The sequence below is a fragment of the Protomyctophum bolini genome (assembly GCF_963924005.1).
Source record: "Protomyctophum bolini genome assembly, chromosome: 9".
Classification (NCBI taxonomy): Eukaryota; Metazoa; Chordata; class Actinopteri; order Myctophiformes; family Myctophidae; genus Protomyctophum; species Protomyctophum bolini.
Window position 1 is genome coordinate 3276876 of NC_137870.1, and position 25663 is coordinate 3302538.

Below are 25663 nucleotides of genomic sequence, written 5' to 3' on the forward strand. Positions count from 1 at the left end.
ATAAAAAAAACCAGGGTTAGCTAGGGAAGGAAATATTCAAAAGGTGGGTCTTGAGGGCGGTTTTTGAAGGTTTGGAGGCATCTCTGAGTGCCTTTAAAAGGGAGGGCATTCCACAGGGTTGGGGCAGCAAAGGCAAAAGCTCTGTCGCCCCAACGTCTTGGGTTTGGTCTTGGGGACGTTGAGGAGGTTGGCATCACCAGACATGACGGAGCGGGCCGGGGGGTCAGAGTTGTGTAGTGCTTTGTAGGTGGTCAGGTTGTTTAGTGCTTTGTAGGTGGTCAAGAGTGTTTAGTGCTTTGTAGGTGGTCAGGAGTGTTTTGAAGTGGATTCTTTGTTTGACCGGTAGCCTGCGGTGAAGGTCTTATATAGGAGCCAGGACCAGCTGTGCCAACGATGCTAGTAACAACATGGTGGAATTTAACACATTTTCACAGATGCTTATATATTATAGTGAGGATGGGAAACATGCTGCCTACACAGTAAAGATAGATCTCTCTCTCTCTCTCTCTCTCTCTGCTGATTATTATCCCATTTTGACCCGAGATCAGATTCTAAAAATGTCTTCTTAAACCCTGACAGTTTTCTGAAAAAGCTATGTTTCTATATGTCCGTCGTTCTTACATTTTTCAAAAATAGCAGACGGCGCATTATGAGCTTGTAGATCTGCTATTTTTCAATAGCTAAAGCATAACATATAATGCTAACACCAAAAGGGGGGTTCTAAAAATGCTAAAAATCTTTTGAAGCTATAGGTCCTCCTAATGCTACCGTATAAACCGTTTCTCTTCCGGCCACCGGCGCATCATGTTATGCTTTAGCTATTGAAAAATAGCAGATCTACAAGCTCATAGCGCGCCACCGAGTGGCGCGCTACGAGCTTGTAGGTCTGCTATTTTTTTGAAAAATCGAAGAGCGACTGACATTTTTAGAATCTGATCTCAGGTCAGAATGGGTTAATCAGACCAGTGTGTTGTCCAGTGGAAACCTCGTATGAAGCTGATCTCAGGTCAGAATGGGTTATGCTAAAAATCTTTTGAAGCTATAGGTCCTAATGCTAAACCGTTTCTCTTCCTCCAGGGTGGAGCGGTCCACGGACCAGGTCATCAAGCCCGTCAACGTGGAGGCCTTGTCCAAGTGGGTGGGGAAGATCCCTGCCGACGTGCTGAGGGACATGCCTGTCATCGCCCCCATGCTGTCCCGCCTGGGCTACGACCCCCACGCCAACCCCCCCAACTACGGCAGACCGGACCCCAAAGTCCTGGACAACACCCGGCGGGTGAGTGTCAAAAGAAGGCCTGAGCCCCACGGTCACACACACACACACACACACACACGGTCACACACACACGGTCACACACACACACACACACACACACACACACACACACACACACACACACACACACACTCCTAAAACCTCATTCGTATTTCGTAGCCCCTTAAGGCTCATTCATAGTCTGGATTTTCGGTGGGTGAGGTGACCACCACCGAACTACAACATGACGTCACTGAGGTGACCACCGAACTACAACATGACGTCACTGAGCCGCGGTGCTCACCTCACCACCGGAGCGGTGGTCGTCACCTCACCACCGGAGCGGTGGTGGTCACCTCACCACCGGAGTGGTGGTGGTCACCTCACCACCGGAGTGGTGGTGGTCACCTCACCACCGGCGCGGTGGTCACCTCACCACCGGAGTGGCGGTGGTCACCTCACCACCGGCGCGGTGGTCACCTCACCACCGGAGTGGCGGTGGTCACCTCACCACCGGAGCGGTGGTGGTCACCTCACCACCGGAGTGGTGGTGGTCACCTCACCACCGGAAAATCCAGACTATGAATGAGACTTTTCAATATGACGACGTGTCACCTGCTGAAAACCTGTTATTTTCAGCAGATTGTGTCTCTCTCACCGTTGAGAATGAACGGAGCTTAACGAGGTTACCTTATCAATGTTATCGTATGTTTTAAAACATTGTTATTTTAGCTTAATAATGTATACAGTAAAGTACAGTTAGGCTCAAGCTTTTCATAGGCTGGCAGAGCTTGTTCTGCAACTAGGGAGCAAGTTGTCATTACACAAAAAAAAAGCATTTGAAAGTGACAGATTTCCTCATGTTCTTACTTCTTACCGTAGAAGGATAGGATTCGGCTTAAAAGTGGACAAAGTCACAATTTAATAGAGATGGTTTGACGATGTGACAAATGTCACACCAACCTCTGAATAATTAGTAAAGTGTACGCTGTAAGTGGAGGAACCACAATGGGCCCACCATGCATTCTGCAGATGATTTCATACTGTATATATCGTCTTTGAAATCTACTCCCCGAGTGTACAGTAAACGATATAGCCTTGTGAAAATCATTATCACTTCAACTTGTTAAACCTACAGTATCTTCCGTCATGTTCAACAACGGCTATGTAATAAACCACGGGGCGTCTGTACATGTACATGACATCAACCCAGTGACTCATAGTACAGTACGTTGGACCTATTTATAGACGGCAGGTCTGGAGTCTCTTATGATTGGGCCTTGCTTGCTTTGCTTGCTCGGCGGAGGCGCGACGGTGATGCCCTTCCTGCTCCTTGTCAAGCCGTTCCTGACTTTGGAAGGAAGACGGCTCTGCTATTCTTGGCACAGAATATATTTTATTAAAATCCTTTTTTTCCCCGGTGCTGCCGCCGACGTGCTATCGGATGACGACAGGCCCTCCGTGTCCTCCCAGTCGTTGGATTTCATGTATATACTGTACACCCGAGCTATAGAGGACATATAATTGAGTAGTTTATTTTTATCTGTATTGCACAGATGCATGGACTGTATTATAATATGGCTTTTACTGTATGTGGACTATAGGTTCGGAGGGACCGTGGAGTTTGTAAGGTGTTAACACTTAAAACCCAACAGTATATACTGTAACTGTATTGCACTTGATTGCCCGGGATCCCCCAGGGGTCTATCCTTGGCTCACTCCTCCCCCCCCCCCCCCCCCCCCAGATGCTAATTAAGGTTTTATCCCATTCTGGGCAGAAACCCTGTTATGTTATGATTTTTTAGCTATTGAAAAATAGCAGATCTACAAGCTCATAGCGCGCCACCGAGTGGCACACTACGAGCTTGTATAGGTCTGCTATTTTTGAAAAATCGAAGAACTGTACTGACATAGAAACATAGCTTTTTCAGAAAACTGTCAGGATGTAGAAGGACATTATTAGAATCTGATCTCGGGTCAAAATGGGTTAAACAAGCAACAGAATGGAGCTTTGAGGGGGGCGGCACGTTAGTCTGTATATGCGACATCTGAGCGTTCAGCCTCGACTCTGTACTGTACTTGGCTGTGGTTCCAGTAGATGTATGCTTGGCTGACAACCACACTCCCACGAATGCAGCCAAGGGATTCTTTCAAGGTAAACGGGACGAGGTCCAGACAGAGTTTAATTTTAGCATCTCATTTTTTTTCTCTTAGTTTATTTTTGTTGAATTAAATAGTTGCGGCTTCTTGTGAACACGACCGACACAGGGCAGGTGAATTGATTCGAGAGTATCTCGCTGTAATTCACTCTAATAATATATCTAGTGTGAATGCTTTTTTCACACTGTCAGCTAAAGTGACCGCAGTAGAGTTATGCACTTTTACAACAGCAGCCCTTGCTGTCCTACATAGTAAGTATAGGCAAATAGCCAAGTCTGTTGGTGTTTTACGAGGTGACTGCAAAGGTCGTTACCTCAAAGTTAAGCCAGAGTTAATTGCTTCAGAGCAGTGTTGTTTTTTTTGCAGCAAATTTCTATTTTAGTTTTAGTCACAGTCTCTTGAATAGTCTTCACTTGGTTTTAGTCACATTTTAGTCACCTGGAATTAGTGTTAGTCTAGTTTTAGTCAACTAAATGTCATGATATTTTAGTCGACTAAATCTACAGTTGATTTAGTCGACTAAAATGTATTTTTGCGGGCCTTGTTGCCGTCATAATAACTCATTTTAAACTTGCTGAAAATAGCCGATCTACAAGCTCACAACTTGTCCACTAGTCCCTTCCTAACATCTTAGTCTAGTTTTTAAGTTGTTGACGAAATTGTCGGTATATTTAGTCTTAGTTTTAGTCACCATACCATAGCATAGTTTCCTATTTAGTTTCCATCTAGTTTTCTTCAGTGGAAAAAGGTAGTCGACGAACATTTTTCGTCTTAGTTCTAGTCGACGAAAACAACACTCCTCCAGAGTTGATGCTCAATGTCTTGTGAGCGCACGGCTGAAGTCGCTCTAGAAGGGATTTAGCCCATTCTGACCTGAGATCAGATTCATACAAGGTTTCCACTGGACACACACTGGTCTGATTAACCCATTCTGACCTGAGATCAGATTCATACAAGGTTTCCACTGGACACACACTGGTCTGATTAACCCATTCTGACCTGAGATCAGATTCTAAAAATGTCAGTCCTTCTTTCGATTTTTCAAAAATAGCAGACCTACAAGCTCATAGCGCGCCACTCGGTGGCGCGCTATGAGCTTGTAGATCTGCTATTTTTCAATAGGTAAAGCATAACATGATGCTAACACCAAAATGGGTTCCCGTTCAGAATGGGTTAATGTACCGCTCATTACAGAGACGAGTACACCTCGATTATTTGACATCAGATTATAGATTGCGAGTCATTTGCTCGTGCCTGCCTCGTAAAGAAAACGCTATTGTCAAGTTATGATTACATAAGAAGGAGGCTAGAGAATTGGCAGCGGTTGTCAAGCCCCAATGTGTTTCCATTTTTCATGACTAAGTTGTTATTGATCACTCTGTTGTACTCACTCAACTCTCTCTCTCTCGCGCGACACACACACACACACACACACACACACACACACACTTACACTTGAAATGTTTATTTATGTCCACATAATGAGAAGTACAGGAATACCATGTTACTGTACAAAGGACATTTAAACACTGCCAGTGCAGTTTGACAGTGGGAGAGCAGCCAGTTACAACGTGCATGGACGGCAAAGCATCGTTACATACAGTACAGCTGACTGTATGTCGGACACAGGACAGCATCGTTACATACAGTACAGCTGACATGTCGGACACAGGACAGCATCGTTACATACAGTACAGCTGACTGTATGTCGGACACAGGACAGCATCGTTACATACAGTACAGCTGACATGTCGGACACAGGACAGCATCGTTACATACAGTACAGCTGACTGTATGTCGGACACAGGACAGCATCGTTACATACAGTACAGCTGACATGTCGGACACAGGACAGCATCGTTACATACAGTACAGCTGACTGTATGTCGGACACAGGACAGCATCGTTACATACAGTACAGCTGACTGTATGTCGGACACAGGACAGCAGACATAAATCATGGATAAAGGAAACAACGCCTCCTCCAAATTGAGCGGCTTCCTATAATGGCTGAAACTGAGCAATACCTCGCTAACTGCTTGGCTCTCCTTTTGGAAAGGCCGGCCATTTGTAAGCCCCCCCCCCCACACACCCACACACACACACACACACACACGCGCGCGCACAGACAGCAGTAGTGCACGGTAGTAGTAGTAGTAGTAGTAGTAGTGCTCTGCATTGATTGTTGTTGCACTAATGAGTAGGTGTGCGTTTCTGTTTAGTGTACTACTGTACCTCCTCCTGGGCAAACAGCAGTTACAGTTTGCATCGTCAGCATCCATAGATCAGCTTGGGTGTTGTGACACACTGTGACCTCACTGCTATTATGCGTCCTCTTGAGTCTTTGTGAACACAACAACAGTGTTGTTTTTGTCTTCTATTTTAGTTTTAGTCATATTATAGTCTTTGGAATGAACCTTCATTTAGTCACATTTTATATAGTCTGAACCTGGAAATGTTGTAGTGTTGTCGGTCTAGTTTTGGTCGACTAAATGTCATGAGATTTTAGTCGACTGAATCTACAGTTGATTTAGTCGACTGAAATGTGTTTTGGTGGACCCTTGATGCCGTCGTAACGGTTGATTTTATAAACTTGCTGAAAATAGAGCTCGAGGTTGTAGATCTGCTATTTACAGCATGCAATTGTAAAAGTGTAAAATTACTTCTACTGGATCTCTTGTCCACTCGTCCCTTCCTAACATTTTACCCTAGTTTTTATTTGTTGACAAAATTGACAATATATTTAGTCTTAGTTTCAGTCGTCATATAGCTTAGTTTGAATTAAGTTTCCATTTAGTTTAGTCAGTGGAAAAAATGGTAATGGTCGACGGACATTTCTTTCATAGTTTTAGTCGACGAAAACAACACCGGTGGTCCTGTCTGTGTTGTTTGCCAGCCCGCGTCACAGACAGACCGCTGCTCTTCTGTCCAAACAGTGACGGACGTTGCAGCGGCATTTCCTGACATTTGTCTTTCCTGCAGAATGTCGTTGTGGAATGACTCGTACACTTCGGGGGCTGGCTGGTTATACGCCCCCCCCCCCCCCCCCCCCCTCGTCCATCGCATGATGAACTGCACCACAGCATCCATCCGCATCCATCTTCGACCGCTTATCCGTAGTCGGGTCGCGGGGGCAACAGCTCCACCAGAGTATTCCAGACCTCCTCTCTCCAGACTATAGAGTAACAACTACATGAACATTGAACTACAGCAGTGGTTCTCAAATGTTTTTAATTCAAATCACACCCGTTTAAAATGAGTGGTGATGATTGACTTGGCTGCCATATGACATAATTATTCTTCAAAGGCCACGTATTGAGGGGCTAGTGCCGCTCAAAAAGCTTATAGGTCTGCTAATTTAGAAAAAACGACTGACATAGAAACATGGCTTTTCCAGAAAACTGTCAGGATGTAGAAGACATTTTTTAGAATCTGATCTCAGGTCAGAATGGGTAAAGAAAAAAGAAGGTAATGGGGGACCATTGACTGAGCCTGGATTACTGTACTGCCCTGGTTCACAGCCTCATTCACACCTGGGAGCTGCCGGTCTTCTACTGCTGGTCTGTCAGCAGCTCTAACTGGATCAATGGATCCAATTGGTTCTTGCTAAAGGGCACGTCGTCAGGAGAGAGGAAAGCAATTACTTTGATATTGTTGCTGTCCGTGCGGACACCCTAAACCATTTCCTTTTAGGAAATGGGGTTGGAAAAAATAACCTGTATTTCGGTGGATCTAATGTTTGGTTAACCTGACGTCGACATTAAAAAATGTCTTTAAAATGCCTTTTTTCTGAAAAACCTCATGTTTCTACATCAGTGGTTCTCAATATTTCATGTCAAGGACCCCAAAGATTATATGTAATGTGCCGCCGACCCCCCATCTGAAAATATGTTGATCCAGGAGACCTCTCCAGAAGCACAGATTTTGAGTTAAAAACTGAAACTCTGAAAGAATATTCAAAGATTTGAGGCACATTTTCAAGATTAAAAAAAAAAAATACACTCGAGTACATCAATAAATACAATCAAATCAGATCTGACGACATTGTGGCTCCCGCGGGTTATACGGTGTTCATATTGTTGTGGCCTCTCTGATTCTTGGAGATTGACATTATTGCCTTACAAAGGCAGGGTGGTTTTGACCCATTTTGGATGTGAACCCCTTTTGGTGTTTTAATCATTATGTTATAATTTAGCTATTGAAAAAATAGCAGATCTACGAGCTCGTAGCGCGCCACCGAGTGGCGCGCTACGAGCTCGTAGGTCTGCTATTTTTTGAGAAATCGTGAAAATGTGGCGCAAATCTTTGAATATATATTCTTTCAGAGCGAACATTTTTAACTCGAATCTTTGCTTCTGGGGGGGGTCACTGGAACAACATATTTTCAGATGGGGGGGGGGGGGGGTGCCCAATTACATATATATTTTGGGGTCCTTGACATGAAATATTGAGCACCACTGATATAGAAACATGGGTATTCCAGAAAACTCTGTCTCAGAAAGAATGTCTCTTTTTTTTTAATACTGTTTTTATTAGGCATTTTTGTATGACAATTTCAGATTAAAGAATGTCTCTTTGAAGATTTTTTTTTGTATATTTCGACGTCGGGCCTAAATGGGTCAAATCACGGATAAGAAGAGACTTTACACCTCCAGTACAGTGCTAGTGGTCCAGTAGTCTTCTACCCTGCGTGTGAAGTTTGACCCAATATTTATTCAAAGCACATGGGCTTTGGTGCTTTTTCCATTTCGCTGCATGTAGGAATGGGTTGGGGGGAAAATGAAAGAGGCCAGGAAAACAAGGAAAAATAAAGCTGGCCCGATTGTGGAGCGACCTCGTATTCGCTGTTGTGCTGCTCAGCCTCAGACGACGGTTCTGACTCAAATGGAAAGCATTTCTTATTATGAAGAGGTAGGAAGAGAGACACGTATTTGAGGGGAGAGGGGGGGGGGCCCTGCTAGGGGTTATACAGGCAAAGCCTGTATGACTGACTGTACACTACGGTGTGTTTGTACAGATGAGGTTGCTAGGTTACACACCACCCCACTGTGCTCTCTCTCTCTCTCTCTCTGTCTCTCACCCAGACGGGAGAATGGAAGTTTCTTAACCCATTCTGACCTGAGATCAGATTCATACGAGGTTTCCACTGCGGACACACACTGGTCTGATTAACCCATTCTGACCCGAGATCAGATTCTAAAAAATGTCAGTCGCTCTTCGATTTTTCAAAAAATAGCAGACCTACAAGCTCGTAGCGCGCCACTCGGTGGCGCGCTATGAGCTTGTAGATCTGCTATTTTTCAATAGCTAAAGCACAACGTGATGCTAACACCAAAATGGGTTCCCGATCAGAATGGGTTAAATTGTTCATTGGTCGTACTACGTGTCTCGGTTTTGGTTTACTGCCTGCAGCAGGGCATTTATAGGTAGCGGACCGGTGATGTCATTTTCATTTGACAGCCAAGAGAGTGAATTGGCAGACGCAGCCACAGCCGTGTTTGTACTTCAGAATTGTTATAGGGGGTAATGTCTAAAAAATCCTGCCCGTGCTTTTCCCTAATAAGCATATTATACTGCTGTGTACTGTATGGTGAAGTGAGTTTATTTTAATCCATTTTGGACGGGAACCCCTTTGGTGTTTTAAGCATTATGTTATGCTTTAGCTGTTGAAAATAGCAGATCTACAAGCTCATAGCGCGGCACTCGGTGCCGCGCTACGAGCTTGTAGGTCTGCTATTTTGTTTTTAATCGTGAAAATGTGCCTGAAATCTTTGAATGTATATTGTTACAGAGCGAGTTTTTAACTCAAATCTTTGCTACTGTACTGGGGAGGGTCCCTGGAACAACATATGATGGGGGAGCGATTTTTGGGGGTCCTTGACATGAAATATTGAGCACCACTGATACATAAACTGTCAGGATTTTGAAAACATTTTCTTTTAAATTTCGACCTCAGGCCTAACTGGGTTAAGTCCTTTTGCGTTTGGCAGTTAAAACATCGGGTTACACTTTCTGCACTCGTTTCTAAACCAATGACGTTTCCTTATTGCTGCAACACATCTGTGTTAACCCATTCTGAACGGGCACCCATTTTGGTGTTATAGCATCATGTTATGCTTTAGCTATTGAAAAATAGCAGATCTACAAGCTCATAGCGCGCCACCGAGTGGCGCGCTACGAGCTTGTAGGTCTGCTATTTTTTGAGAAATCGAAGAACGACTGACATTTTTTTAGAATCTGATCTCAGGTCAGAATGGGTTATAATCAGACCAGTGTGTGTCCAGTGAAAACCTTGTATGAATCTGATCTCAGGTCAGAATGGGTTAAGGTGCTGAGCGCAGTGGAGGAAAGGAAACGCAATTGTTTCTTTGAGGAAGTGATAAAGTGCTTTGGCCTGTCGCCACATCTTTAATGCTTAACTGCCATATAGAGTCAGAGAGTATGTCGCCACATCTTTAATGCTTAACTGCCATATAGAGTCAGAGTATGTCTCCACATCTTTAATGCTTAACTGCCATAGAGTCAGAGTATGTCGCCACATCTTTAATGCTTAACTGCCATAGAGTCAGAGTATGTCGCCACATCTTTAATGCTCAACTGCCATAGAGTCAGAGTATGTCTCCACATCTTTAATGCTTAACTGCCATAGAGTCAGAGAGTGTGGGGTTGTGGAGCAGTGTTTGTTGATAGGGGGATGCGTTGCAGAACTACTGACTGCATTGACTTGTTGTTGTGAGGATTCATCGTGGGCGGTAAGCGCACACCCTTTTACCTCTCGCCCAGAAACGGCCGTAATGTCGGGAGCGATTTAAGACAAAGTCAACAAAGACGTCCGAAAATCGATGCGCGGCCACGGCTCATCCATGACATGGGACAGCGCTCGAAGCTTTTTAGAGATACACGGGGTCCGAATATTGTTCGTATAGATGGCAGAAAAGAATGAAGTAAAAAAAATATCTAAAGTACTTCTTCCACCACTTGTATACACTTATGTACATCCATATATATACACACAGGACAAAACAGAACAAAAGCTCTCCCAAAGATAGCCGCTCCCACCCCATCGATTCAACCCATAAATAACAGAGAGAAACAAACATACAGTAGTGCCTACTCAAAGCACAATAAAACCATGGAAATGAGCAGAGCACATACATGTACGGTACCAACATGCAAATGTAATAATAATAATAATAAGCAGAGCATAAATATGAACATGCATGTTGGAAAAAGAGGCAGCACTTTATTTGTTTATGGGAAGACACAGTCCAAGAAAGATTAACGAGATCATTGGAGTGCAGTTGACGCACCTGTGTACCTTTTATTTTTTTACCATTGGCATGTTGCAATGTTGTTTAACCGAGACGGTCCCCCTCTAAACAATTACGTGGATCTTCTGGTGCTATTTGGGTGGGTGGGTGGGGGGTAAGCCCTCCCTCAGCGGTGGACGAGGTCCCACGAGCTGCAGACAAATATTTGATCTTTTGTGAACAGAACAAAGAAATTAAGGGCTTTGGTGGGTTTTTTATTAGTTCCAGACTCGCAGCTTCATTCTTCCGGTGTCTTCTGAGGATGCAAAACATGCAAACGGTGTTGAATTCGTCGACTAAAACTAAGACGGAAAATGTCGTCGACGAAACCTAAATGGGAAACTAATGAAAACTAAGACATGATGACTAAAACTAAGACTAAATATTCTGACAATTTCGTCGACAAATAAAAACTAGACTAAAATGTTAGGAAGGGACTAGTGGACAAGAGATCCAGTATAAGTCATTTTACACTTGGTTTGCATGCAGAAAATAGTCGATCGGCGTAGTCGTAAAAACGGTCATTACGACGGCATCAAGGCACCGCCAAAATACATTTTAGTCGACTAAATCAACCTGTAGATTTAGTCGACTGAAATCTTATGACAGTTAGTCGACTAAAACTAGACTAAACACTAAAACATTCCAGGTGACAAAAAATAGGACTAAAGCTAAGTTTCATTCCAAAGACTATGACTAAAAACAACACTGTTGTTGTTGTTGTCATTACTGGGGCCTTGTACTACAGTAGGCCTGCTGTTTTCTTGCTTATTAACCCATTCTGACCTGAGATCAGATTCATACGAGGTTTCCACTGGACACACACTGGTCTGATGAACCCATTCTGACCTGAGATCAGATTCTAAAAAAATGTCAGTCGTTCTTCGATTTTTCAAAAAATAGCAGACCTACAAGCTCGTAGCGCGCCACTCGGTGGCGCGCTACGAGCTTGTAGATCTGCTATTTTTCAATAGCTAAAGCATAACATGATGCTAATACCAAAATGGCTTCCCGTTCAGAATGGGTTAAAACTCTGTGCCTACAGTATACGCATCCACACTCTTGCTTATGAGTGCCTCGTGCGGCCTGCGTTAATGCGTTGCATGTGTTGAGATGCCTGTGGCTCTTGTTTACATATTTTGTTGCAGTTCTTTTAGTTGTGATCCATGTGTCTCTCCGTGGTTGTTTACACAGTTCCCCAGACCCATGACCTGACTGACTTCCATCACTATGCTGCTGTTCTAGTGATGAATGGTTGTAGTTAACGTCTGGCTATAATGCACAATAATACGATCCTACATGTTGAATAGAGGAAGGGAGCGCTGCATACCGTTTTTTTGATTGATTGAAATATTTATTAACAGTTTGCAGAATTACAGTATATTTCAAGCACAAACTCAATACAAAGACTGTTAACTGTGAGTGGACGACCCAATTAAGCCTTACACTTGTTTACAACAGGGTCCACATTGTTCAATTCATCAAAACAATTGGAGACAAACAAATAGACACTTCTATGTAGTTAAAGAACAGAACAGGAATTCATCATAAGAACAGGAATTCATCATAATATTATGACCGTGGTCCTTTTTGTTTGTTGAACTGAATACAGGTGTTCGTTGGCGAGATTATAGATCATAACATTAACCCATTTTCGACTTGGAAGTCGATTAAAAAAATAAGGCTTCTAAATCCTTACATTTCTTCTGACAAACCCATGTTTCTATGTCAGTGGGTGCTCAACCTTTTTCATGTCAAGGACCCCTTAGAATTATCTCTTATTGGGCCACGGACCCCCATCTCAAGATATGTAGTTCCAGGGACCCCCCCCCCCCCCAGAAGCCAATATTTTAGTTAAAAATGTTCGCTCTGAAATCTATATTCAATGATTTGCTCCGCATTTTCACGTTTTTTCCCCCAAAAATAGCAGACCTATACAAGCTCGTAACGCGCCACTCGGTGGTGCGCTATGGGCTTGTAGATCTGCTATTTTTCAATATATTTTTGCACACATTTTGTGAACTTGTGAAATAGGACATGCTGCAATATGAGTACTTTAACTTTTAGTACTTTAAGTACATTTTGATGCCCATACTTTTGTACTTTTACTCAAGTGCATTTCCAATTCCGTACTTTTACTTGTAACGAAGTAGTTCTAAATTGCAGTATTGGTGGTACTTTTACTTAAGTAAAACAATTGAGTACTTTTTCCACCACTGGTTTGTGAGAGAGAGTGAGTGTGTGTGTGTGTGTGTGTGTGTGTGTGTGTGTGTGTGTGTGTGCGTGTGTGAGAGTGAGTGTGTGTGTGTGTGTGTGTGTGTGTGTGTGTGTGTGAGAGTGAGTGTGTGTGTGTGTGTGTGTGTGTGTGTGTGTGTGTGTGTGTGTGTGTGTGTGTGTGCGTGCTGTGGCGTGCACATCTGCAGGGTATTACCGTGTGTGTGTGTGTGTGTGTGTGTGTTCTGGATCAAACGCAGCTGCAGGGACTTATATTGGACTTCCCTTTCCCTCCTCCTCCTCCTCCTCCTCTCGGTCATAATAATTCCTGCACACAGAGCAGCATCAAGGTGGCTCTTTCAGCCCTGGAGGAGGATCTGCTTCTGCTATAACGAGGTGTTTCACCCGTCCCGTCGGGGAAACGAACGGTTTAGAAACAGGAGCTGGTTTGTACTGCTACAAAACTCATGAACGCGCTGGTCCGTTGACTATCATTGTGCACGTTCACGATGACACGCGGACGCTGTTTCATACGTGAACGCCGCTGTTTCATACGTGAACGCGTGTGACAATAGTCAACGGCCAGCGCGTTCACGAGTTTGGGGTCAAATCCATCCCAGAATGCACTCTGTTCCTGAGTGAAATCGCCTCATGAAGCTTTTGAGCAACTTAATTAATGCAAGTGGATGGGAGGAGATATCCGGTGCCGTCTCTATTCATATATATACTCTTTAAGAGTGGGCCTGGACGGGTGGCATATCATCGGGCAGTAACAGCATGCTAACAACACTAGGCCCTAGTGTTGGCATGTTGTTACTGCGGTACATTAACTCTGAACATTAACATTAACTAGCTGCCCCTAGAGACTAGGGGGCAGCTAGTTAATGTTAATGTTCAGAGTTAACCCATTCTGAACGGGAACCCATTTTGGTGTTGGCATCATGTTATGCTTTAGCTATTGAAAATTTAAAAATAGCAGATCTACAAGCTCATAGCGCGCCACCGAGTGGCGCGCTACGAGCTTGTAGGTCTGCTATTTTTGAAAAATCGAAGAACGACTGACTTTTTTTAGAATCTGATCTCAGGTCAGAATGGGTTAATCAAACCAGTGTGTGTCCAGTGGAAACCTCGTATGAATCTGATCTCAGGTCAGAATGGGTTAATGTTCCGAACCGGATGACGTGACAGCTGATATAGGTGGCTGTGGATACATGCACGATGCAGCCTTTTGATAATGAAACAGTCAACGTGACTTTGCTCAGTGTGAACACAATGAAACTTTTTTTTCCTTCTGCTGTGACACTGATTCATAGGTCAGGGATTCTGCACAGTAGAATACCTTTTATTTAAGTGGCTGTCTGTATCAACAGACCCGCCACAACAACCCACAACAACAGCGCTCTGCTAATTGATAATTGCAGCCTGCACTTGCAAATTGGAAACCTTGGATTATTTGCTGACCTCTTTTTGTCTAATTTGTTGTAATCGTCACGCCTGTAATATACACGCCTGCTTGCGTGTATATCAATCTACGGTATGTGTGCAATACATTTCTTTTCTTTACACTACTCACTGTGTGTGTGTGTGTGTGTGTGTGTGTGTGTGTGTGTGTGTAGGTGCGTAGGTGCGAGAGACGCAGGATATGAGATTGAATACGGAATTTCTACGGGTTGCTTGCGGCGGACTGTGCCATGTTTCCTCCACAGTGATTTAGAGTGGCTACTGGCGGGGAATAGAAGGACCTTCTCTGTGGAATGCGTTGCCTGGGAAATGAGACACCCCTGGCAGCCTCTACTCTTAACCCATTTTGGTGTTTTTTAATGCATTATGTTATACTTTAGTTGTTGAAAAATAGCAGATCTACAAGCTCATAGCGCGGCACTAACTTGTAGGTCTGCTATTTTTGAAATATTGTGCAAATGTGGCGCAAATCTTTGAATATATATATATATATATATATATATTCTTTCAGAGCGAACGTGTTTTCGACTCGAATCTTTGCTTCTGTGGTGGTGGGGGGGGGGTCCCTGGAACAACATATTTTCAGATGGGGGGGGGGGGGGGGGTGGGCCAAATTCATATATTTTTGGGGGTCCTTGACATGAAAATGTTTGAGAACCACTGATATAGAAACATGTTTATTTCTTTTTCTTCATAAAACCGTTTTTAGAAGAAATTTGTAAAAATAAATCGTCCTCGGGTCAAAATGGGTTAACCCATTCTGAACGGGAACCCATTTTGGTGTTGGCATCATGTTATGCTTTAGCTATTGAAAAATAGCAGATCTACAAGCTCATAGCGCGCCACCGAGTGGCGCGCTACGAGCTTGTAGGTCTGCTATTTTTTTAAAGAAATCGAAGAGCGACTGACATTTTTAGAATCTGATCTCAGGTCAGAATGGGTTGATCAGACCAGTGTATGTCCAGTGGAAACCTCGTGTGAATCTGATCTCAGGTCAGAATGGGTTAAAGAGAGATGTCTCAGACTGGTGCTCCTATAGCACCACCAGCTGATGCGCATCAGCGGCTGATTGCGCCCTCATCTTCCCCGTCCTCTCTACCTCTCAGCCTCCTCCGTCTCCCTCTCTGTCTCATTATTACTGTTCAAATTGAAAAATCCTCTTGAGAAGCTGCGTTGTCATCGTCGTCGTCATCGGAACTGAAAGCTACAGTATAGTGTAGTGTGTTCTTTTTGATTAAACCCAGAACGATTCTACAAATGCCAGTTTTCTGGAGAAAAAAAAACCCTTGTTTCTATGTCGGTCATTCTCAAAAATGTTCATGTCAATCAAGGACCCCCAAGATTATTATGTAATTGGCTGCCGACCCCCCCCCCCCCCCCAGAAGCAAAGAGTTGAGTTAAAAAAAACGTCCGCTCTGAAAGAATGTAATGTTCAAAGATTTTCATGATTTTTCAAAAAAATTGCAGACCTACCAGCTACCAGCTTGTGGATCTGCTATTTTTCAACAGCTAAAGCATGACATAATGCTTACAAACACAAAGGGGTTCCATGGGTTAAATGTAATGCAATGATTAGTAATGGCACTTCGGTATAGATGTGTCATTGCGTTGTGTGTGTGTGTGTGTGTGTGTGTGTGTGTGTGTGTGTGATAGTTGTATGATGCAGGGAGCACCCAGTCCATTGTCTGGTGGACAGCCTTTTTAGCTGCTAACATCTGTGTAGCATTGCTATATAATTGCGTCTGCCCGCCAGCCAGAATCGAAAACCGAACTGATGGAGCCACATGTGGAAAATGCGCTCTCTCTCTCTCTCTCTCTCTCTCTCTCTCTCTCTCTCTCTCTCTCTCTCTCTCTCTCTCTCTCTCTCTCTCTCGCTCTCATCTGTACTCTGAATTTTTTCAAACCCTCATCCAAATATTTACTCTCAGTCTCATCTCCTTTCCACCGGCCCCTGCTTAACGCATTCTGGGCGGGAACCCCTTTTGGTGTTTTAATAAAGCATGATTGTTATGATTTAGCTGTTGGAAAATAGCAGATCTACGAGCTTGTAATAGGTCTGCTGTTTTTGTGAAAATCGTGAAAATGTATAGCACACATCTTTGAATATATTCTTTCAGAGCGAATGTTTTTTTTAACTCAAATCTTTGCTTCTGTGGGTGGGTCCCTGGAACAACATATTTTTACAGATGGGGGTCGGTGGCCAAATACATATAATTCTAGTGGTCCTTGACATGAAATAGTTTGAGAACCGCTGATATAGAAACATGGGGTTTTTCAGAAAACTGTCAGGATTTTAGAAGACATTTGTAGAATCGTGCTCAGGTCAGAATGGGTTAATGTCCAGTCTGTATAGCAGCTCTCCACAGATGAGTCTCTTGCACATCCCAGTTCAATTTTAAAGCAATATGGAAGTTCTGTAGTATATGGGTTTCTTTATTAAATCCATAATACTGCTACTCACTTGTACTTATAGTAGACTCCAAGGCCATCATTTTAAACATATAATATTATGCACTATATGGAACTTAATAGTATGGACTTATATCAAGGTATGGATATAATACAACACCAGCAGCAAGCAACCCCTCAGAACTCGGAGGATCCTTTAGTCACAGAACGACTCGGACCCCAATAAAATCTCCTGGTTATAGGCCTACAATACATCAATATCGTTCTCGTTCATGTGGAGTGGGTTGTATATACGCTTATTTGTTGAAATGGTGGAAGTGGAAGTGAGGAATAGTATTTCACCAGCCACCACCACCACCGCGGTGACTGACTGCCTGCCGGCCGGCTTGAAGCGTGCGTTCAACCCGTGCTCGCCAACGGTGACAGGCTAGCCGTCGCGGATCATCATAGCGATTTTTCTTCATTTCAATGAATAACCGTTGGACAAAGTAGTTCACATGAACGATGCTGTAGTGGCTGCATATGCACGATTACAAATAAAGGAGAAGTGAGCCAGTGAGTCTCCTCTACGTCCTACTTCCTCATTTGCGGGACTCGGTGTGATATTGTGATTATGCTACAGTTACCCTTAAAAAAATGTCAACTCAATGTCATTGTTGTAACTAAGATATCGATAGAAATTCATGTTTTTTTTAATGTCATATTTAGCCATACGAGCGCAATATCCATAGCGTCCCTCCCAGCATCAACAACAATCCCATAGCCTGAAGTGACCTGGCTCAGCCAATAGAATCAGCATTTGTTTGGAACCGAAACACTTGACTCACTTCTGTGTACAAACACTGGAAACTTGTCTATATCACCTTTATCTTTATTGTTATAATGTTACACTTATAAAACTGTAATCCTATATTAATAACCTTTTTAAGGATAAATACTTTAGAGGGAAAACTACAATACTTAAAGAGTAAAAGTATTTCAGAGTATACCAGAATACCTTATAATGATTTTGACACAGACACGAAAGAGGAGAAGTCCACACGCCAAAGCTTAGGACTTTCCATTTGATATATGACCAATTACATGGGGAGAGAAATATGGCATGTACAGCGTTTGAAAAAGATCTCTCCCCGACACATCATCAGTGAAAACAATTTAAAGAGCATAACTCATAACATCCCTTTGACATCGGGAAGTGTTCCATTTGGGGTTCAGAGTTTAACAGAAAGTGAATTATAGCAACACCTTATAGCTGGGAGGCTTACTTGGATATACGTGGCATTTTACACTTCCGGTAAAATGTATACTGATGGGAATCGTAGTTCTTTTAAAGGTATATTCAGTGGTTAAAGCCTTTCTCCCCGAGGACAGGGACAGCTATCATGAGTCAGCATACAATATGTCACCCGTCCCCCATGTTGACTGTTCTAAACACGGTGACGTTTAGAGACAGAGTGCTTTGAGGAGCAGAGAGGGGATGTGAATGTGGACCAGTGTTGTTTTTGGCAGCACATTTCTATTATAGTTTTAGTCATAGTCTTTGGACTGACACTTAATTTAGTCATATTTTATAGTCACCTGGCTGGAATGGTTTAGTGTCGGTCTTGTTTTAGTCGACTGAATATCATAACATTTAGTCGACTAAATCTACAGTTGATTTGAAATGTGTTTTGGCGGGCCTTGATGCCGTCGTAATGACAAGATTTTTACACTTTGCTGAAAATAGCCGATCTACAAGCTCACACGTTGTGAGCTTGTAGATCTGCTATTTTCAGCATGCAACCAATTGTAAAAATGGTTGCATACTGGATCTCTTCCTCCCTAACATTTTAGTCTGTAAATAAGGCTATAATTTAGGACGACCGTTGAGCCGATTCTACTCTATGGCTCCGAGACATGGACACTTTCAAAGAAACTAGAGAAACGGTTGGATGACACTTATACACCCGCCTTCTAATGAGAGCGCAAAATCTGTCTCGGAAGAGCCACCCATCGACTGATCTAATATACGGCAACCTTCCCCGCGTTTCTTCACTATTCCACCCATCGACTGATCTAATATACGGCAACCTTCCCCGTGTTTCTTCACTATTCCACCCATCGACTAATCTAATATACGGCAACCTTCCCCGTGTTTCTTCACTAGTCCACCCATCGACTAATCTAATATACGCCAACCTTCCCCGTGTTTCTACAATAGTCCGATCCAGAAGAACACAGTTTGCCGGCCACTGCTATACAGAGCTGACAATGAGGTTATATCTTCCCTTCTTCTCTGGAGTCCTGCCTCAAAGCAGACCAGAGGTAAGAAAACTGTCGTTCCCTGATGTCATCGCTAGTATAGGGACACATGCTTCAGCAGGCAGGAACTGGGGGATGGCAATGAAGGACCGGGAAGTCTGACGTGGCGTTGTGAAATCCATGATCTCGACCGCTGGGTCGAAGAATGATGATGACGATAATGGTTAATTGTGGACTGGGTGGGTGTTTCCACAACGTGCCCTAGTTACTGCGTGACACATGGAGAATGTTGGTGATGCTATCTGCAGCCGAGGACACTGGGAGACAAAGCGCTGCACGACACGTTCCCGGGAGAACGTTTTGTATTGGGTTCACCTCAGGAGTCCTATTATCCCATTTTGACCTGAGATCAGATTCTAAAAATATCCCGACAGTTTTCTGAAAAGGCTATATTTCTATGTCAGTCGTTTCTTCGATTTTTCAAAAATAGCAGACCCACAAGCTCGTAGCGCGCCACTCGGTGGCGCGCTATGAGCTTGTAGATCTGCGATTTTTCAATAGCTATAAAGCATGATATAATGCCAACACCAAAATGGGTTCCCACCCAAAATGGGTTATGACAAAGAGAGACAGTTGTATAAGCTTACTGACTTTCATGTCCTCATTACGTCTGGGTAAGAAATTCACAGATGCGAATGCCATAGGTGAATATTTCAAAACAAATTCACAAATCTTACGAGTAAAAGTATACAGTATCTATAGTCGTTAAAGTTGTTAAAGCTCATAGAAGTGCAAGTGATATTGTCTGCTAAGATCAGTGTAAAGATAAGCGCTATTATATCAGTTTGGGATAGCAATTTAATCCTATTCAAAAAGAAAACTTAACAGGACAAACAAATGAAGTTGGAAAATATATATTTTTTAAAAGCAGACAAAGGCTTCTTCTATCTCTGCTCTTTCAACTAAAACATATCGTAAATTACGCGACGACGGCGTATACTTCAAAACTTTGAGTTGGAGATATTCTAGTTTTTTTAACAATATATTTATTGCATTTTTTTTGACGAACAGACAATCCAACAAAACAACACACAATACAGACAATACAACACAATTACTCAAGAATGAAAAACAAACAAACAAAAAACAAAACAACAACATACAGTACATACACACATAAGTACAGTATAATAAAATAATGGCACTTGAATGGTAACAACAACAACAGAGTCAAACAACAAACAAGACCAAACGGCTGCAGAGAATACAATTAGACAATTTCCACCATTAAGTGAGATAAATCATTAACCGTAATATATTGGATAAAGCTTCCCCGCATATCTTATCAAACATCTTCTGTTTATTCTTTAAAGTATACGTGATTCTTTCCAGAGGAAGACACAAAGTTGGAGATATTCTAGTTTTTTTTTATGAAAGACTTTTGGTTATAGCCCACCGAGCAATAGACTAGCTGTAAATGAGGGACTTCTTCTTCTATGGCCTGGCTCCAAAGCCGCAATCGATTAGCTTTTAAGCCATTCTGACCTGAGATCAGATTCATACGAGGTTTCCACTGCGGACACACACTGGTCTGATTAACCAATTCTGACCTGAGATCAGATTCTAAAAATGTCAGTCGTTCTTCGATTTTTCAAAAAATAGCAGACCTACAAGCTCGTAGCGCGCCACTCGGTGGCGCGCTATGAGCTTGTAGATCTGCTATTTTTCAATAGCTAAAGCATAACATGATGCCAACACCAAAAATTGGGTTCCCGTTCAGAATGGGTTAAGTGGCTTTGCAGTTCTCCTCTGATCCCTGGTGAGAAATGGATATTGGGATCGATATAACGTTCTCAGTGTCTCTGCAAGGCGCAATGAGGAGAGTTTGGAAGTGATTGTTGAGAAATGGGGCCGGTGTGTTGTTAGTGTGGCCCCGGGGCGGGCCTGATGGGGTGTCCAGTGTCCTCCATATAAGCCTCTTGGTCTGTGGCTCTCATTGTGTTGACGCCAGGACACTTTGTCGAGGTGTGAGTCCACCGTATCATGTTATAATTCCGGGGTTATTAATCGCTGCTGTGTTTTGTTTGTGGACGATAGATGATACTGTATATACCAACTTCTGGGAATTATTTTCCAATATGGTGGACAATAATAACTAATTAATCTTAAGTTGTTGTGTTTTTTTTTTTTACTTGTTTAAAGGAGAGTGCCACTAATTTTCAACATTGAACTATGTCATTAATGTAACTTAGTCATTAACCCATTTTAGGTTTTGGTGTTATGTAGCATTACGTTATGCATTAGCTATTGAAAAATAGCAGATCTACAAGCTCGTAAATAGCAGACCTACAAGCTCGTAGCTACTCTTATCGAAGAGCGACTGACGTACTGTAGAAGACATTTTTAATATCTGATCTCGGGTCAGAAAGGAAAACTGTCAGGACGTAGAAAGACATTTTTAGAATCTGATCTCGGGTCAGAAAGGAAAACTGTCAGGACGTAGAAAGACATTTTTAGAATCTGATCTCGGGTCAGAAAGGAAAACTGTCAGGACGTAGAAAGACATTTTTAGAATCTGATCTCAGGTCAGAATGGGTTAATGTAACTTGTTGTGTGTGTGTGTGACATCACGTCAGACCCCATGCGTGTTCTTAGACCTCCAGTTCTAGGCCAAAGGGAAGCGGGGGGGTCATATTTAATGACATAAGGTAGTTCCAAGTTGAAAATGACCGGTATTCCCCTTTTAAGTTTCGGATGTTGCAGCTGGACTTCTTGTGGCCTTAGGGAACGTCTCATTTACACCTAGTTTCTGCTCATAAAGGAATGTTTTGTGTGTGTGTGTGTGTGTGTGTGTGTGTGTGTGTGTGTGTGTGTGTGTGTGTGTGTGTGTGTGTGTGTGTGTGTGTGTGTGTGTGTGTGTGTGTGTGTGTGTGTGTGTGTGTGTGTGTGTGTGTGTGTGTGTGTGTGTGTGTGTGTGTGTGTGTGTGTGTGTGTGTGTGTGTGTGCGCGCGTGCGCCAGAGATATGAGTTTAACCCATTCTGGGCTGGGAACCCCCTTTTGGTGTTTTTATAACTAAGCATTATGTTATACTTTAGCTATTGAAAAATAGCAGCTCTACGAGCTTGTATAGGTCTGCTATTTTTGGAAAAATCGTAAAAATGCGGCACAAATCTTTGAATATATTCTTTCAGAAGACTTTTTATTTTTATTAATTTTATTCGACGTCAGGCCTAAATGTCTAAGTGGTGGAAATCTGTGCCAACATTGTAGCCTATACACCATATGGGCCAAATTCCAATACCCAAAAACTCGGACACTCGCTCACTCACACTCGGTCACTCCAGCATGGTAAATTATGATGAAATTGGTGACCTGCAGAAATATGTGACCATCTTGTTGTCTTCACTCAATTTACATGGAAGTCTTTAAATATGTGGCCTAAATATCGCTATAGGTTGAAGCTGCTAATGAACAAACTGCAACGATTTACATTCAGACACTGATGTTATGTGATTGTCTACACAATTATTGTCACATATTTCAGCAGGTCACCAATCTCACCGTAACACCACCATGCTGGAGTGACCGAGTGTAAGTGAGCGAGTGGCCGAGATTTGGGGTATTGGAATTTGGCTCATGATAATCTCTTGCATAACAACATCTGTCACTTTTTCCCCCCAATGTCTCATCATGGATCTGATCAGTGATCAGTGTAGGTCGTTGTAGCTCACTCTTTCTCTCTCACGCGCACGCAACGCATCCACAGTCTCAAATGCGCACACAACACAGTCTGTCCCACGAGGATTCTGCATTGTATGCTAAAATAAAATGAGCCATTCATATACAAGCACTGTTTGTTGTTTCCAGACAGTAACCGTACCCGTGGCACCACCACAGTCTCCACACCCAGGAGGAGGAGGTTGAATGCGCAGGTGGAAAAAAAAACGGACAAAAAGCATTCACAAAAAGCTAGATAAAACAACCTCGCCTGTTGTTGCGCCACACTCTCTCAGCCTTTTCATACAAGCCAAAACAGGGAGGCCGGCATTCAAAAAACCCCTCCCCTCCATCCCCCCTCTCTCTCTCTCTCGCTCTCTCTCTCTCTCTCTCCCCCCCGGCTGGCTATCTGAGACCGAGGGCTCGGTCATAAAGGAGTCGCGTTCACAATGCCGAGGCTCAGAGTACTGTAAGGCCTTCCATTTGGCCCTGCCAGACTGGATTGATTGGCTGACTGCACACTGTGAGCTGCTCTTGGCTGGGGCCGGAACAAACCCGCTTTGGGTGAGGGGAAGGGAGGGGGGGTGCAGGCAGTGTGTGGTGGCCCACCTGACTGTGTTTTTTTTTTGGTCCCTTTATACACTTGGTTTGCGCACGGTGTCGCACGACTTAAAATAGCCGACGTCTCACGCAGCATGTGACTGGACTGGCAAAGCCATTCATTTTTTTTTTTATTAAAGTGCCAAATCACCAATAGAAGGTCCACGTTTCTGATGTGGGTCCGTCCAATGTGACGCCATTCGTGGCATTCTTGTGTATATAGACTCCATCCAGAGTGTTCTCCTGGTGTACTGTGAGGGTCCAAAACCGTCCATGTCTCGGCCCCATACACAGCAGTACTGACTCCACTGTGAGGGTCCATTTACAGCAGTACTGACTCCACTGTGAGGGTCCATTTACAGCAGTACTGACTCCACTGTGAAGGTTTCCATGTCTCGGCCCCATACACAGCAGTACTGACTCCACTGTGAGGGTCCATGTCTCGGGCCCCATATACAGCAGTACTGACTCCACTGTGAGGCCCCATATACAGCAGTACTGACTCCACTGTGAGGCCCCATATACAGCAGTACTGACTCCACTGTGAGGGTTTCCATGTCTCGGCCCCATATACAGCAGTACTGACTCCACTGTGAGGGTCCATGTCTCGGCCCCATATACAGCAGTACTGACTCCACTGTGAGGGTCCATGTCTCGGCCCCATATACAGCAGCACTGACTCCACTGTGAGGGTCCATGTCTCGGGCCCCATATACAGCAGTACTGACTCCACTGTGAGGCCCCATATACAGCAGTACTGACTCCACTGTGAGGCCCCATATACAGCAGTACTGACTCCACTGTGAGGGTTTCCATGTCTCGGCCCCATATACAGCAGTACTGACTCCACTGTGAGGGTCCATGTCTCGGCCCCATATACAGCAGTACTGACTCCACTGTGAGGGTCCATGTCTCGGCCCCATATACAGCAGCACTGACTCCACTGTGAGGGTCCATGTCTCGGCCCCATATACAGCAGTACTGACTCCACTGTGAGGGTCCATTTACAGCAGTACTGACTCCACTGTGAGCAGTACTGACTCCACTGTGAGGGTCCATATACAGCAGTACTGACTCCACTGTGAGGGTCCATATACAGCAGTACTGACTCCACTGTGAGGGTCCACACAGCAGTACTGACTCCGCTGTGAGGGTCCATATACAGCAGTACTGACTCCACTGTGAGGGTCCACACAGCAGTACTGACTCCACTGTGAGGGTCCATTTACAGCAGTACTGACTCCACTGTGAGGGTCCATTTACAGCAGTACTGACTCCACTGTGAGGGTCCATATACAGCAGTACTGACTCCACTGTGAGGGTCCATATACAGCAGTACTGACTCCACTGTGAGGGTCCATATACAGCAGTACTGACTCCACTGTGAGGGTCCATATACACCAGTACTGACTCCACTGTGAGGTTTCCATGTCTCGGCCCCATATACACCAGTACTGACTCCACTGTGAGGGTCCATTTACAGCAGTACTGACTCCACTGTGAGGGTCCATTTACAGCAGTACTGACTCCACTGTGAGGGTCCATGTCTCGGCCCCATATACAGCAGTACTGACTCCACTGTGAGGGTCCATATACAGCAGTACTGACTCCACTGTGAGGGGTCAATAATTTATTTGCCATGTCAACAAGTTGATAGGAATTTGTCTTGGTTCATACTCAACATATACAGACAACCATAGATACACAAACAAGAAGGACAATACAATACAAAAACCAGCAGCATAGGCAATTACATTCAGTTTTTTGTGCTATATGCATATTTCTATGAGTTCAGATGTCTAATGGCTACGGGGTAATAAGTGCAATCCCTGAAGCGACATGTAGAGCTCTGGATACTTCTATATCTCCTGCCTGATGGGAGGAGATTGAAGAGGTGATGTGCAGGATGGGAGTTGTCTGCAATGATTTTTATTTGCCTTCCTAATTCTTATTCTGGTGGAATAGAGTGAGGAAAGTGTAGGGAGGCTACATCCTATGTTTTTTGATGCGCGACGTCACATACTACTCTTTCCAGCTTTGATTTGTCTTGAGAGGTTGTGTGACCAAACCCAGACAAGCATAGAGAAGGTTAGAACACTTTCAATAGTGGCCCTGACTGTAGAAGTGAGTCATGGCTGCTTGGCTGACTTTAAACTTCTTAAGCTGCCGCAGGAAATAGAGACGCTGGTGTGATTTACCTATTATGAGACTGGTGTTAACTCATTTTGCGCGGGAACCCGTTTTGGTGTTAGCATCATGTCATGCTTTAGCTATTGAAAAATAGCAGATCTACAA

The 25663-nt window shown here is 43.7% G+C and overlaps 1 protein-coding gene across 4 annotated transcripts in view; it reads left to right on the top strand.

Moving 5' to 3' along the window:
- Positions 1-25663, top strand: part of tpst1 (tyrosylprotein sulfotransferase 1) — a 224171-nt gene that overhangs the window by 33866 nt on the left and 164642 nt on the right. For 3 of the 4 annotated variants that reach the window (XR_013964567.1, XM_080771557.1, XM_080771558.1), the window contains exon 4: positions 1078-1276. Coding sequence is in view for 3 of the 4 variants with exons in the window: in XM_080771557.1 (XP_080627683.1) it covers positions 1078-1276 (199 nt within the window). In the remaining variant the exon portion in view is untranslated. Of the gene's footprint in view, positions 1-1077; positions 1281-25663 lie in introns of all 4 variants that reach the window. The other variant, XM_080771559.1, reaches the window with a different exon arrangement.